This window comes from Castor canadensis, chromosome 7 (assembly GCF_047511655.1).
Source record: "Castor canadensis chromosome 7, mCasCan1.hap1v2, whole genome shotgun sequence".
Classification (NCBI taxonomy): Eukaryota; Metazoa; Chordata; class Mammalia; order Rodentia; family Castoridae; genus Castor; species Castor canadensis.
In genome coordinates this window covers 50,987,891-51,001,649 of record NC_133392.1, presented here as the reverse complement: position 1 = coordinate 51,001,649, position 13,759 = coordinate 50,987,891, and the positions used below count along the sequence as shown (strand labels likewise).

Below are 13,759 nucleotides of genomic sequence, written 5' to 3'. Positions count from 1 at the left end.
AAGGTCCTTGAGCATAATGTTTTAAAATGAGAATTTAGTCCCAGGAAAGGTCTCTGCTCCACAGACTACCTATTAGAGTCAAACACTATATATATATATATATATATATATATATATATATATCCCTTAAATCCAGGCTAACATCTGTCTGAATTGGATGCCAGTTCAGAAAAATGTTAGGACTAATTTAAAGATTTATTATAAAGTCTTCAATACAAAGGCAGAAAAGATTGATTAGAATTTGAAGCTATCTTGGAATGAAGTATACAGAAAAATGAAAGAGGCGAGACTAATTCAATAGCCCATTTGTTAGTTCCTTGGTCTTCCATGTAAGGAGTCTCTCCTTACTGAGTCCTGGTCACCATAGTATGGATCTTATAGGGGTGAAAAAGTCATTTTGGTATTGATGTTCATTGCTTCCTATGATTTTTTTCCTAATGCCACACTTTCTTTCTCCTCCTCCAACTATCTCCATCATAAAGAGTTGTCAACTTAGAAAGCTGTTAGGAATAAATGTCAAATGTTAATGGAGGAAGTGAGATTTCATTTGAGTATTCCATAAGTCGATGTTGGAAGCACTGCAGAACTAAGATTAGTGGCCAAACCAGGAAAAAACAGTAGCAAAGGAAAAAGATGTTCAGAGCCATATAGTACAAAGAACTGGAATCTCTGCTCATCATCTTAATGTACTGATTATAATGGACAGAGAGATCATCAGTGTGTTCCAACCTTCAGTGCCAGAAACTTTGCAAAGCAGTCTCAGCATTAATGCTGGCATCCTTGATGCTGTTAGCTTTCCAAGTATCTGAAAATGCTTCGCTTCAATCCTGAAGTGCTATCATCTGTTTTGAGGCACTTAGGAGAAGGGGATGTCATTAACGATGGACCCTTCCTCTTTACCTGAGGCTTAGATGATTCCTTTGATACCTCAGACTTGACAGGAGAAAGCGTATGAAAGACAAAGTTTCTTGAATTTCGAGGAGCACTGGGGTTGAGGTTAGAGAGGGCAGCTAATTTCTGAAGCACAGCTTTGGGTTGGTTTAGCAGTGAGCCTGTCTTCAGCTGATGAGCACTTCCTGGTCTGATGGCTTCAAATGGGTTACTGGATAGAGACTTTGATTCCTGAATAAACGCAGGACGATTGGCATTCTTCTGCAGTTCTTTGGCTGTAACTTTCTTGGCTAGCATCATAAACTGACTGCCTTCCCCAATTTCTTCTTCTTCAGCTGTAATTTTCCCCTGCTGTGCCTGGTCCCGCAGCCACTGCTCTCGTTCAATTCGCTCCTTCCTCCATCTGGCTTCTGTCTCATCAAGTTGTTCTTCAATCTGATCATCATCAGAGTATCTGTGGAACAAGTCCATCTGGGATGCATCATCTATATTTTTCCATCGTAATTTCCTCATTCGCCCAGGACCATCACTGTGCAGATCCCCATCAGCAAGGTACCTCTCTTGGAATAAACGCAGTTGTCGCTTATCATCATCCAACATGGTTTTCATGTTATTTTCTTGACTTGACTCTGTAGTTCCTCATCAGAAGGAAGTACTTCATCAATTAGCTCCTCTTCATATTCATCAATCTCTTCCCCATTATACTCATCTTCACTTCCCACATCACTTCCTGACACCTCTGCTTCATCCTCCAAGTATTTTTTCAATCTCATTTGCCTTTTCAGCTTCTCCGATTGCTCCAGGAGTTCTTCTTCATCATCATCATTGTCCATAGCACCTTCCAGTGCTAGTTCTTCATTTCCAGAGTCACTGTGTTCATCCTCATCACTATCAAACTCATTATCATTTGGGACAAGCTGAAAGTCTCCAAATTCCTCCTCTTCACCTTCTTCCTCCCTACAGTGCAAATCAATGAATCAATAAATAAGTTGTTGAAAGCAAATTATAAACAACCAGCTCAATATGTGCACACATTGTTTGGGTCATCTCTCACCCCTGCCCCCTGGCTCCTCCCTCTCCCCTCCAACTCCCCTCGCTTCCAGGCAGAACCTGTTCTGCCCTTTCCTCCAATTTTGTTGAAGAGCGGACATAAGCAATAATAAGAAAGACATGGCATTTTTGCTAGTTTGAGATAAGGATAGCTATACAGAGAGATTCCTAGCATTGCTTACATGCACAAGTGTATTACAACCTGAATTGGTTCACCTCTACCAGACCTTTTCACCAATTCTCTGTCACCTTCCCATAGTGACCTCTGTCAGTTTAAGATTACTCTATTAGCTCCTCACAGTGGGCACATCAAACACTTTCAAGTGTTTCCCTATTCCTCCTTTATGTGTTCTCCCCTTAGTGTGTGACCCATGTCTAATAATATTACTGTATTTTTTTTAGGTCTAAAGTCTGCATATGAGGGAGAACATATGATTTTTGGCCTTCTGAGCCTGGCTAACTTCACTTAAGATTATGTTCTCTAGTTCCATCCATTTACTTGCAAATGATAAGATTTCATTCTTCTTCATGGCTGAGTAAAATTCCATTGTGTATAAATACCACCACATTTTCTTAATCCATTTGTCAGTAGTGGGGCATCTTGGCTGTTTCCATAACTTGGTTATTGTGAGTAGTGCTGCAATAAACATGGGTGTGCAGGTGCCTATGGAATAACCTGAGTTATTCCTTTGGGTATAACCCTAGGAGTGGGATTGCTGAATCATATGGCAGATTTATGTTTAGATTTTTAAGAAGCCTCCATATTGTTTTCCAAAATGGTTGTACTAGCTTACATTCCCACCAGCAGTGTATGAGGGTTCCTTTTTCCCCACATCCTTGCCAACATCTGTTGTTGGTGGTGTTTCTAATGATGGCTATTCTAAGGGGGGGAGGTTGAATCTTAGTGTGGTTTTAATTTGCATTTCCTTTATGGCCAGAGATGGTGAGCATTTTTTCATGTGTTTTTTGTCCTAATGGCAGTTTTTCAAGCAGAAAAATGAAAATTAGGATTACATTAAGGAATGAAATGTACTAGAAATAGTAAATGGATAGATAAATATGAAGGATTTTTCTCATTTCTTAATTTATTTAGAAGACATAATTGGCAGCTTACAGTAAGACTTATTGTTGTATATCATGGAGTTGACAACATAAATAGAAATAAACTATATATAACAAAGATGAAAGGGAGAGAAATTAATTGATATTGACATAACATTTTTAAGGAGAGAGAAGATGGTGGGTTAGAGACAGCACATTCTCCAGTCTGCAGAATCTGAAATGAAACATCGAATATGTGGCTACAGCAAGAGGCAAGTGGCATGGAAGGGCAGCAGTAAATAGTAGACAAAGGCTACTGAACTTTAGATTTATAAAAGAAACCAAGGAGTGTAACATAAAATGCTAAGCAAAATGGTAAGAAAAGGGGAAAATCCTCCTCAATAGAGCTTCAAGCAGAGAGAAAAGGCAAGCACCTTGGGAGGTCCCATAGACGCACAGATAGCACTCTGCAAAAATGAATTTTTCAGAGTGGAGTCTTACATCTCATGCAGCAAGCAGATGCTGGAGAGTGGACCACTATACTTCCTAACTCACTCACTGGAAACTTGGAGGGGACTCATCTTAGAAGTCTTGCATGATGTTTCAGCAAGGCTGCCAGTACCACTTAACAGGGAAGGGTAACTTAAGAGTTAAAGGCTTCTAGTTAAGAAATCTCTATGTGATAAGATGTGGAAGTCTGATTTTATGACTTATTTTTTGATTTCTTGGTTCTTTCTAAACTACTATTTTAGAATCCATATCATAATCTATATGTGTTACTATAACAAGATACTCAAACTCAAGACTCAGTAATTTGTAAGTAATAGAAATTTATTTCTCACCTTCTGGAGACTGGGAAGCCCAAAATCAAGAACCTTTGTTGAGATTGTGTCTCAGTTTCCAAGATGGCACCTTGAATGCTGTGTCCTCACACATTAGAAGAGTGGAAGAGCAAAACAAGCCCAGGATAGCCCCCTTCAGTTCTTTTATAAGGTCCTATTCATTCATTATGGTGGAGACCTGATGACATACTACCCCAAAAGGTTCTATCTTTTAATATCGTCACAATAGGGATTAAATCTCAACAAAAATTTTAGAGAGATCTCTATCATTCAAGTAGTAGGCATACATTTCTCTCAATTTCTCAGGAATTATTCTAGATGGCTTAGGCACCAGCTATATGCTCTTTGTACTGGGAAAACTAGGGAGAATAAGATTAAATTTCAGTTCTTTAGCTGGGACGTATGCAGGAAGGCACAATGTAAGTGTATACAAAAAAGAAGTAAGGGATCAGGCAAGTGGCCCATGCCTATAATCCCAGCTACTCAGGAGGTGAGGCCAACCCAGGAAAAAAATTAGCAAAAACCCATCTCAAACAATAAGCCAGGAATGATTGCATACCCTTATTATCCCAGCTCAATGGGAGCCATAGGTAGACACAGATAGGAGAATCACAGTGTGAGGCCACCCAGACAAAAAATATGAGAACTTGTCTACAAAATAGCTAAAAGTAAAACAAGGTGGGGGAGGGATGCTGGGAGTATGACTCAAGTGCCTTGCCTAGCAAGTATGAAGCTCTGAGTTCAAACCCCTGGACTGCCAGAAATTGGGAATAAGGATGACATTCTCTCTGAGTTGGTTTCATACTTTGGAAAAATAAGAGATTGTCAATGATTGGAATGCCCTATCAAGGACACCAAGGATTGTCCCCTTTTGCCTGGTCTTGGCTACTCCTTTCTTTTTGGTCCCATCGCCATTTTCCATCCTGGAATGAAGAAATGTATTCTCATTAAATCTATTTTACCAAGAACAAACTGTCTTAGAGGAAATGTAAACAATTGTGTAAGATCTGGCTTAAAAGAGGAGCCAAATAAATGATATTCTTCTCATTGTCACACTCTTGACTTAGATAGTACTCACACATTAACTAGAGATTTGTTTTATTTGAACCACATACATTATTATTATTGTCATTAGTTCTCAATATTAGAAATCTGCATTCCCTAATTCTCTTCATAAAAAACAAAGAGAGATGGGGAGACCTGGAAATCTGAATGTGCTTTTTCATACAGCAAAATAGTGCTGAACAGGATCTGCCCCATGTGGGACACCAAAAAGGTACTCCAATTCACCAACTCCTCATAACTTCCTATTTCTCATGACTTGGATTATTTCATTTAAGTCATCTTGGCTTTTGTAGACTTTCAGTTGCCTATCTAGTGATCAATATTTCAAACATGAAGTCTACTCCAAAACCTTTTCATCACCAAGTCATAGTAGAAACTAACAGTGGATACAGAATATTGATTTGAAGTTTCTATTCATTGAGATACACCCTGAAGATTTTTGATATCTGGAATTTATAGTGAAACTTTTAAATAAAGCAATTTGGGAACTTGGAAGGAATCTTGGAGAGTCAGTTAGTCTTGCTCAGGTCCACCTATCTGACTACGATAGTTTGAATCCAGAACTTGGATTCCCATAGCATTTTTTCATGAAACTGTTGGTCATTTATATGTCTTCTTTCAAGAAGTGTCTAGAAAGAACAAAGACATCACCTTTCCTGAGTTCAAAGTATATTATAAAGTAGTTAATTTTAAAACAATGGCACCAAGACAAAAACAGACTCATTGACCAAGGGAATAAAATGGAAAGCCCAGAAATAAGCACACATTTATGGTTAACTGATTTTTGATAAAATGCCAAGACCACACAATGGAGAAAGGACTGTTTCTTCAGTAAAGAAAAAAGTCTGGATATCCACATGAAGAAAGATAAAACTAGACCCTTATCTTATTCCATGCACAGAAATCAACACAAAATAAGATTAGTATCTTAAATGTAACACCTGAAAATCTAGGTCTAGAAGACAACATATGTAGAGAGCTCCACAATCTTGGTGGGAACAAAGATTTTCTTGGATGTGGCCCTGAAAGCTCAGGCAACAAGAGCACAATAGACAAATGGACAACACCAAACTACAAAACTACACAGCAAAAAAAAAAAAAAAAATTAACAAAGTAAAAGGAAAGCCCACAGAGTGGAAAAATAGTTACAAGCCATATATCCAATAAAGGGTTAATAGCCAAACAATGAGAGGAACTCAGACAACTCAATAACAACAACAAAAACTGATATTTTTAAATGGACAAAGAGTCTGTATTTTATTCAACCACCACAGCTGACTTTGAGGCAATTTCTAAAATTTGAAAATCTTAATCAATTTTCACACTCAGGAGCAGAGCCTGAAGCCATTTCATTAACATTATGTTAATTTCCAAAACAAAGCAATTAAGGGTCAACCAAATAAGAATCCTAATGAGAGGGACCAGATAAACTCAGCTGAAGAAAACTCCTCTTAAACCTTGTAGTGAAACCAGAGTAGTCATCAGTCTCTATTTCATCAGTGTGGAATGTCTTTCCTCAGAACATTCTGGCCTTTTTTTTTTTTCACTAAAGTTCCTTTTCTCTTCTTCCTGCCTATCTCACTTGGAGTTCCACCAATAGTGGGATTTCTTCTTAGACTGCAAAGATTGACACTTTCTTCAAAGTCAGAATGTCTGTAGCACTTTGACATAACCTATGATAAAAGAGAAAGCTAGCTAGACCATACCTGAGGGCTGGGGGTGAATAAGAGAAGATTTGTATCAGAAGAGTATTGCAGGTTTACAGTTGCCAGATGTAAAAAAAATACAAAGAAAGAGATTCAGAAGAACAAGTGAAAGATGAAGACTGCATGCCAAACACTAAAGGAACATCTTGTTTTGGATAGAGTTTCTAAATATTTAAAGAATCACTTCCTGAATTAGATAAACATAAAAATCCTATTTGTGAATTTGACAAACAAAAAAATCTAACCAACATGGAAAAACAGGGTTCAAAGTGTCCTTTCTACCTAAAACAACCAAAAGCTAGGACAAAATATGCAAAACAATAGTTTCTAACACATTGGACCTCAGGAAATAAAGATCAATGGTTCTTTAGTGATAGAAAACAAATTCTTTGGTTGATGAATTCTACTAGTAAATTTAGAGAGTTTCTGGATCCTACAAGAAGGCTGGTGGACTCCATGAGTTGAGAAGACTGATCTCAGGGAGGTCAAAACTGATGTACTGGAATTCTCAGGTGGTGAGGGTCCTTGTTCCAGCTTGGATAGAAATCAAAGGCAGAACACAAGCAAAGATCAAAGGAATTTTATTTGCAGAGAAGTGAAAGAAAAGGCTGCACAGAGAGATGAGTGGTGGAACCCAGAATCGTAGTCCCCCTAGTCGGGTTGGACACCAGGTTTTATAGTTCTTCTGTTGTCCATGGGAGGAGTATGTTTTAGCTGGAAGATTTTGGGGCAAACAGGTATCTCTTGGGAAGGCGATGGGGCATTTCCTTCCCTGGCTAATCACCATCTTTGGGGAACATGTGGACCTCCCTCAGTGCTCTCTTCAAAAACACCTACAGTTTGCAAATCAAATGATCACAAAGAAGAGAGCCACATAGGGAGAAAAACCTCAGAAATCTAATATAAGCCTTTTGATGAGAGAGTAGTGCACAAAAAAGTATAGTTTGGTGAAGAAAATACCTAGAAAACACCGAGAAAATAGTACTGATTTTCTCATAGGACCAGGAATCATACCTAATCCCCAAGTCAGATGAGAAACTCAAAATTTATGGGTCATTGATCATGATACTCAGAAAAGTATGGCCTTGGTAGTAAGGAATAATTAGCTGTGGAATATCATTCCTCTGACCCTCACCTAACAAATGTTTAAAACAAGAACCTAACATTATCAAACTATTTCCAAGTAAATTAGCTGCATCTCAGAACAAAGCTTAAGCATTTTCATAGGAATAAAAATTGAGCACACAATGATAAACAAAAATTCACAATGTCTGGTATATTATCTAAAAGTGCCAAGCATACCAGAAGCAGGAAAATATTAACCACAGTGAAGAAAAAACAAGCAATTGAAACTGATGCAATATTAGAATTAATAAAGCCTGTAAAACATTTATTGTAACTGTATTTCTTATGTTCAAAAATAAGTAGAAGTGTGGAAGATTCAAACTCAGGAGCTTCTTTTTTTTTTTTAAAGTTCCCTGTTTTACCACTCTTGTTGTTTATCATATTGAATGTTCAAGGAATGTTTCACTCTCCTAGATTCAAATAAATCACTGCCATTTTTATTTCCCTCTCCTCACCTATCCCTCTCCACAGTCCTACACAGTGGGTTCCCATAACACCAATTATCCCTTCTTCAATTCAGACCACTTTTATTTTGTCCTTGTTTTTTTATGAAAAGAGAGAAACATCTTTCTTTTCATAAAAATAGGCAAGAAAGAGAAGCACTGTGATTCCACTGAACATAGATTATTTTTATATATCTTTAAACAAAAGTTAAGGAAGGGGTAGAGAAAGGTGCTTACATCTAGTGATTGTGTAACAGATAAATAGAATTTAAGACAAAAAGTCTTAAGAGACTAAAAGCAGGCCTTCTCATTAAGGTGATATAATAGTTACAAACACATATGCACATAACAAAAGAGCCCCAAACGCGTGAAGTGAAAAATAAACAATTGAGTAATAATAGTTTGAGATTTCAATAATGGATACAGCAACCAAGCAGATCAACAAGAAAATAGAAGACTATAAAATATCATCAACCAATATCTATAAAACCTAATGACAGAATACATATTACTTTCAGGTACATATAAAATATTCTTCAGGATAAACCACATGTTAGACTATATGTGAGACTAAAACAAACCTCAATAAATTTAAAAATATTAACATTATACAAAGCATGCTTCATGAGCACAATGGGATGAAATTAAATATTTATAATGGAAAAAATTTGGGAAATTTATAGATATGTTGAAATTAAATAGTATACTCCTTGAAGAAACAATGATCCAGAAAAGAAATCATGTCAAATTAGAAATGACTTTAAGAGGAGTGTGAATAAAAATACAACACATAAAAACTTAAACATAAAATTAAAGCAGTTCTTAGAGGGAAATTTATAGTTATAACTATCTAAATTAAGAACAATGATCTTAAATCAATAACCTAACCTACCATCTTAAAACAGAAAACAAAATAAGAGCAAACTAAATCCAAAGCGAACAGAAGACGAAACATAAAGTAATAAAGATTAAGCAGAAAGAAATAAAATAAAGGAGAAAACTATGGAAAATACAATGGTATTATAAGTTGACATATTGAAAAGATCAACAAAATGGAAAAACCTTTAGGCCAATGTAAGTTAACCAAAGAAGCAAGAGATGGAAAGGAAGGAAGTATAGAAAGAAAGAAGGAAGGAAGGAGGGAGGGAAAGAAGGAAGAAAGAAAAGGCCCAAGTTATTAAAATCAGAAATGGAAAAGGGGACATTACTTCTGCTCTTGCTGAAATAAATCTAGTGATTAGAGAAATGACACTTTGGTGAGTTCACATTTGCAGTGGGTGAGCCCTGTTTAGATAAAACCTTCCCTGGTGGTTGTAATTGAGATATTATAAATCCATTTGTTATTTAAAAAAAATTCACAGGCAAAATTAAACTGGTAGATGTTTTTCAGCAGTTTCACTAGGTGATTTTTAAAAAAATTTTTAAATAAATCAAATTATATGTATATGCATATGAAACAGCCAGTTGTTTGTTTTTGTTTTTGTTTTTTGTGAGTACTGGGGTTTGAACTCTGGGCCTTGAGCTCACTTGGCAGGCAGTCTACAACATGAGCCACACTCCCAGCTCTTTTTTGTTTTAGTTGTTTTTTTTTTTTTTTGGGAGGGGTGATATGGAGCAGTCAGCAGCTCTTGGTTGAGCCTCTTTCCTTTCACAAGTAGCTTTCATTGTAGAAACTCTCATCTCTGCCCATCCTATCTTCACATGTTCTCTGCCAGTACTAATATTTGTCCATTTTCGTACTGGACTGTCCATCTCTTTATCTTATGGTTTCATAAGAGCATTTAGCATTTAGATATACATTTATTAAAGTGGAATGATTTATTTTGGGGGCATGAGTTTTTAGATTAGCAGTGTTCTGTGGCTTCCCTCCCAGAATCAAGGGGAATAAGAAAATTAATGAGCCATGAAATATTTTTAAATGAAAAATTTCTCACCAGATACCTGTGTTCCCACAGTACCTGTGAACTGACATGATGTTGAAGTATATTATGACTTAGAAAATATTACAGAGAATTTCACTCTCTTCTTCCCCCTAGGTTAGAGCACCTTGCAGGATGAGTCTGCCACACAGGTTATAGATAATGTCAGTAATGCCTGCTGGGTTTACACAGTTTCAAGCACCTGCATGTCTGGCTTTGAGGTCAGCACCACCTTTGTATCATGTTTACCTCCCTACTTATCATCATTCCCAGTATAATTTGTTTTCCTATGAAAATTAAGTGTAGAATTTTAATTTTCACCTTTACTGTCTCATGGGCCATTGTTTATTCCCAGAGCAGGAGCTTAGGGAGCTGAGAGAAGAAAGTGCACTATAGTTTTAAACTCTTGTGACCTGTACCACCCAAAGCCTGTTTAAAAGTCCACCCCTGCTGCCTCAATGGAAAGTTTAGCCCCTCCTCTTCTAGTAATGCTTTGTCTAAGCTTAAAATAAATCCATTTCATTATCTCTCAGAAAATATGGCACTCATCTATGTTCCTGCTTCAAAATAAACCTTTGCTAGTGTAAAAGGGAAAATGAGAACCAAAAAGAAAATCCTAGCCTTTGCTTTAAACCAAATTTCAATCTTTTTGTAAATTTGTATACCCTAAAAAACCCCTGAGATTTAAAAATATTCTGTAGGAAGAACTGAGTTTGGATCGCGAATTTGTCCATGAAGGCAGCCTATGGGAAGCAGACTCTAGGTGTGTGAGGCTAAGATCTTGATGTCCACTTGGCAAGAGGGATTGAGTTTCTCACTTTTATAAATCAAATTCACAACTTCAAACTTTGGTTTTCTAAAGGTACTTGCTGATCAGCTCTTTCATGGCATAGATGACCAAATAAACAAACAAACAAACAGAAAATCTTACAATCTAGATAAACATGTGGGAAAATGTCTGCCAATGAATTTGCCCTTTATCAACTTAATGCAAAGCTGCATGTAACTACATCCAGAATGTGGACTATTTCAGCGTTTCACAAAGTACTAAATTCTGTGAACATTTAAAAGTAGTTTGTTTCTATTTTAGTGAAAACCTTTAAAACATAAAATTAAGTACACCCTCAGTGTGAGTGCTGTCTGGATTTCTGGATGACATTCTGAGAACCAAGGATTCCCAGGACAGCTTAGTGGCCGTGCTGGCAATTCTGCTGATGTCCTTGGGCAGGATATAAAATTGGGAATTCACACTAAGATATCAAATGGTGGTAGAATCAGATTTTTTAATAAGGGACAGAGGATTAATCACAAACATGTAAATTTATAAAGAAAATATTTGAGAATTGGTTATGACTTTTTGATCTTTCATCCAAATGTAGTGTGGTGATGGATAAAAAGAATGGAGAGTGAGAATGTTTTGAGACCTTATTTGGAGTAAGCTGTGCTGTGAAATACACACATACACACACACACAGACATACACACACACATGATGCTTCTTCCATTTCTGTAAACATTGTGAAGGGTTGAGCAGGAGGAGACTGTAAGGCTTTATACAGCTAAATTCAAAGTTGGGTGCAACAGAAAGTGAAACCCAACATAGCCATGAAAGGACAGGCAGCATCAAAGTACAGGAAAATAAAAAGCAAGAAAGTAGAGCATAACCTAAACTTAGGTACACACAATCAAACCTTCAAACAACTAAGACAACTAAATGACAGGAATCACCACATACCTATCAGTACTAGCACTTAATATTAATGGACTTAATTCACCCATCAAAAGGCACCATTTGACAAAATAGATTAAAAAGGAAGATCCAACAATTTGTTGCTTACAGGAGACCCATCTCACTGACAGAAATAAGCATAGGCTTAGGATGAAAAGCTGGAAGAAGATTTACCAAACCAATGGCCACCAAAAACAGGCAGGAGTAGCAATACTTATCTCTGACAAAGTAGACTTCAAACCTACATTGATCAAACAAGATAAAGAATGACATTGCATACTAATAGAAGGGGAAATAGACCAAAAGGAAATAATAATTATCAACCTATATGCACCCAATATCAACGCACCCAATTTCATCAAACATACCCTGAAGGACCTAAAAGCATATATTAACTCCAATACAGTGGTTGTGGGAGACTTTAACACCCCATTATCATTAATAGATAGGTAATACAAACAAAAAATCAATAAAGAAATCCAAGATCTAAAATATACAATAGATCAAATGGACCTAGAAGATGTCTACAGAACATTTCATCCAACTTCTACACAATATACACTTTTCTCAGCAGCCCATAGAATCTTCTCTAAAATAGATCATATCGTACAGCACAAAGCAAGCCTCAGCAAACATAAGAAAATAGAAGTTATACTGTGCATACTATCTGATCACAATGCAATAAAACTAGAACTCAACAACAAAAGTAAAGACAAAAAACATGCAAACAGCTAGAAACTAAATAACTCATTACTTAATGAACACTGGGTCATTGATGAAATAAAAAAGGAAATTAAAAAGTTCCTGGAAGTCAATGAAAATGAAAACACAACCTACCGGAACCTATGGGACACAACAAAGGAAGTCCTGAGGGGAAAGTTTCTAGCCATGAGTGCATATATTAAAAAGACTAAAAGATCCCAAATCAATGACCTAATAATACATCTCAAACTCCTAGAAAAACAAGAACAAGCAAATCCCAAAACAAATAGAAGGAGAGAAATAATAAAACTAAGAGCTGAAATCAAAGAAATAGAAACCAAAAAAAAATACAAAGAATTAATGAAACAAAAAGTTGGTTCTTTGAAAAAATAAACAAGGTCAAAAGACCTTTGGCAAACCTGACTAAAATGAGGAGAGAAAAAACCCAAATTAGTAGAATCAGGAATGCAAAAGGAGAGGTAACAACAAACACCATGGAAGTCCAGGAAATCATCAGAGACTACTTTGAGAACCTATATTCAAATAAATCTGAAAATCTTAAAGAAATGGACAGATTTCTAGAAACATGTGATCACTCAAAACTGAACCAAGAGGATATTAATCACCTGAAAAGATCTATAACACAAAATGAAATTGAAGCAACAATCAAGAGTCTCCCCGAAAAGAAAAGTCCAGGACTTGATGGATTCTCTGCTCAATTCTATCAGACCTTTAAAGAAGAACTGACAACAACCCTCCTTAAACTGTTCCAGGAAATAGAAAGGGAAGGAAAACTGCCTAACACATTTTATGAAGCCAGTACTACACTTATCCCAAAACCAGGCAAAGACACCACCAAAAAGGAGAACTATAGGCCAATCTCCTTAATGAACATTGACGCAAAAATCGTCAACAAAATAATGGCAAACCAAATTCAAAAACACATCAAAAAGATTATTCACCATGACCAAGTAGGCTTCATCCCGGAAATGAAGGAGTGGTTCAACATACATAAATCAATAAATGTAATAAACCACATTAACAGAAGCAAAGACAAAAACCACTTGATGTCTCAATAGATGCAGAAAAAGCCTTTGATAAGATCCAACACCATTTCATGACAAAAGCTCTAAGAAAACTAGGAATAGAAGGAAAGTACCTCAGCATTATAAAAGCTATATATGACAAACCTACAGCCAGCATTATACTTAATGGAGAAAAACTGAAACCATTCCCTCTAAAATCA

The 13,759-nt window shown here is 36.4% G+C and overlaps 1 protein-coding gene across 1 annotated transcript in view; it reads right to left on the bottom strand.

Moving 5' to 3' along the window:
- Positions 1-362: 362 nt before the first annotated feature.
- The window catches only part of LOC141424863 (claspin-like), a 41,280-nt gene continuing 27,883 nt past the window's right edge, over positions 363-13,759 (bottom strand). The window contains 2 exon segments of the mRNA XM_074079522.1: positions 363-1,502; positions 1,505-1,848. Coding sequence (XP_073935623.1) covers positions 790-1,502; positions 1,505-1,848 — 1,057 coding nt within the window. The 3' untranslated portion in view covers positions 363-789.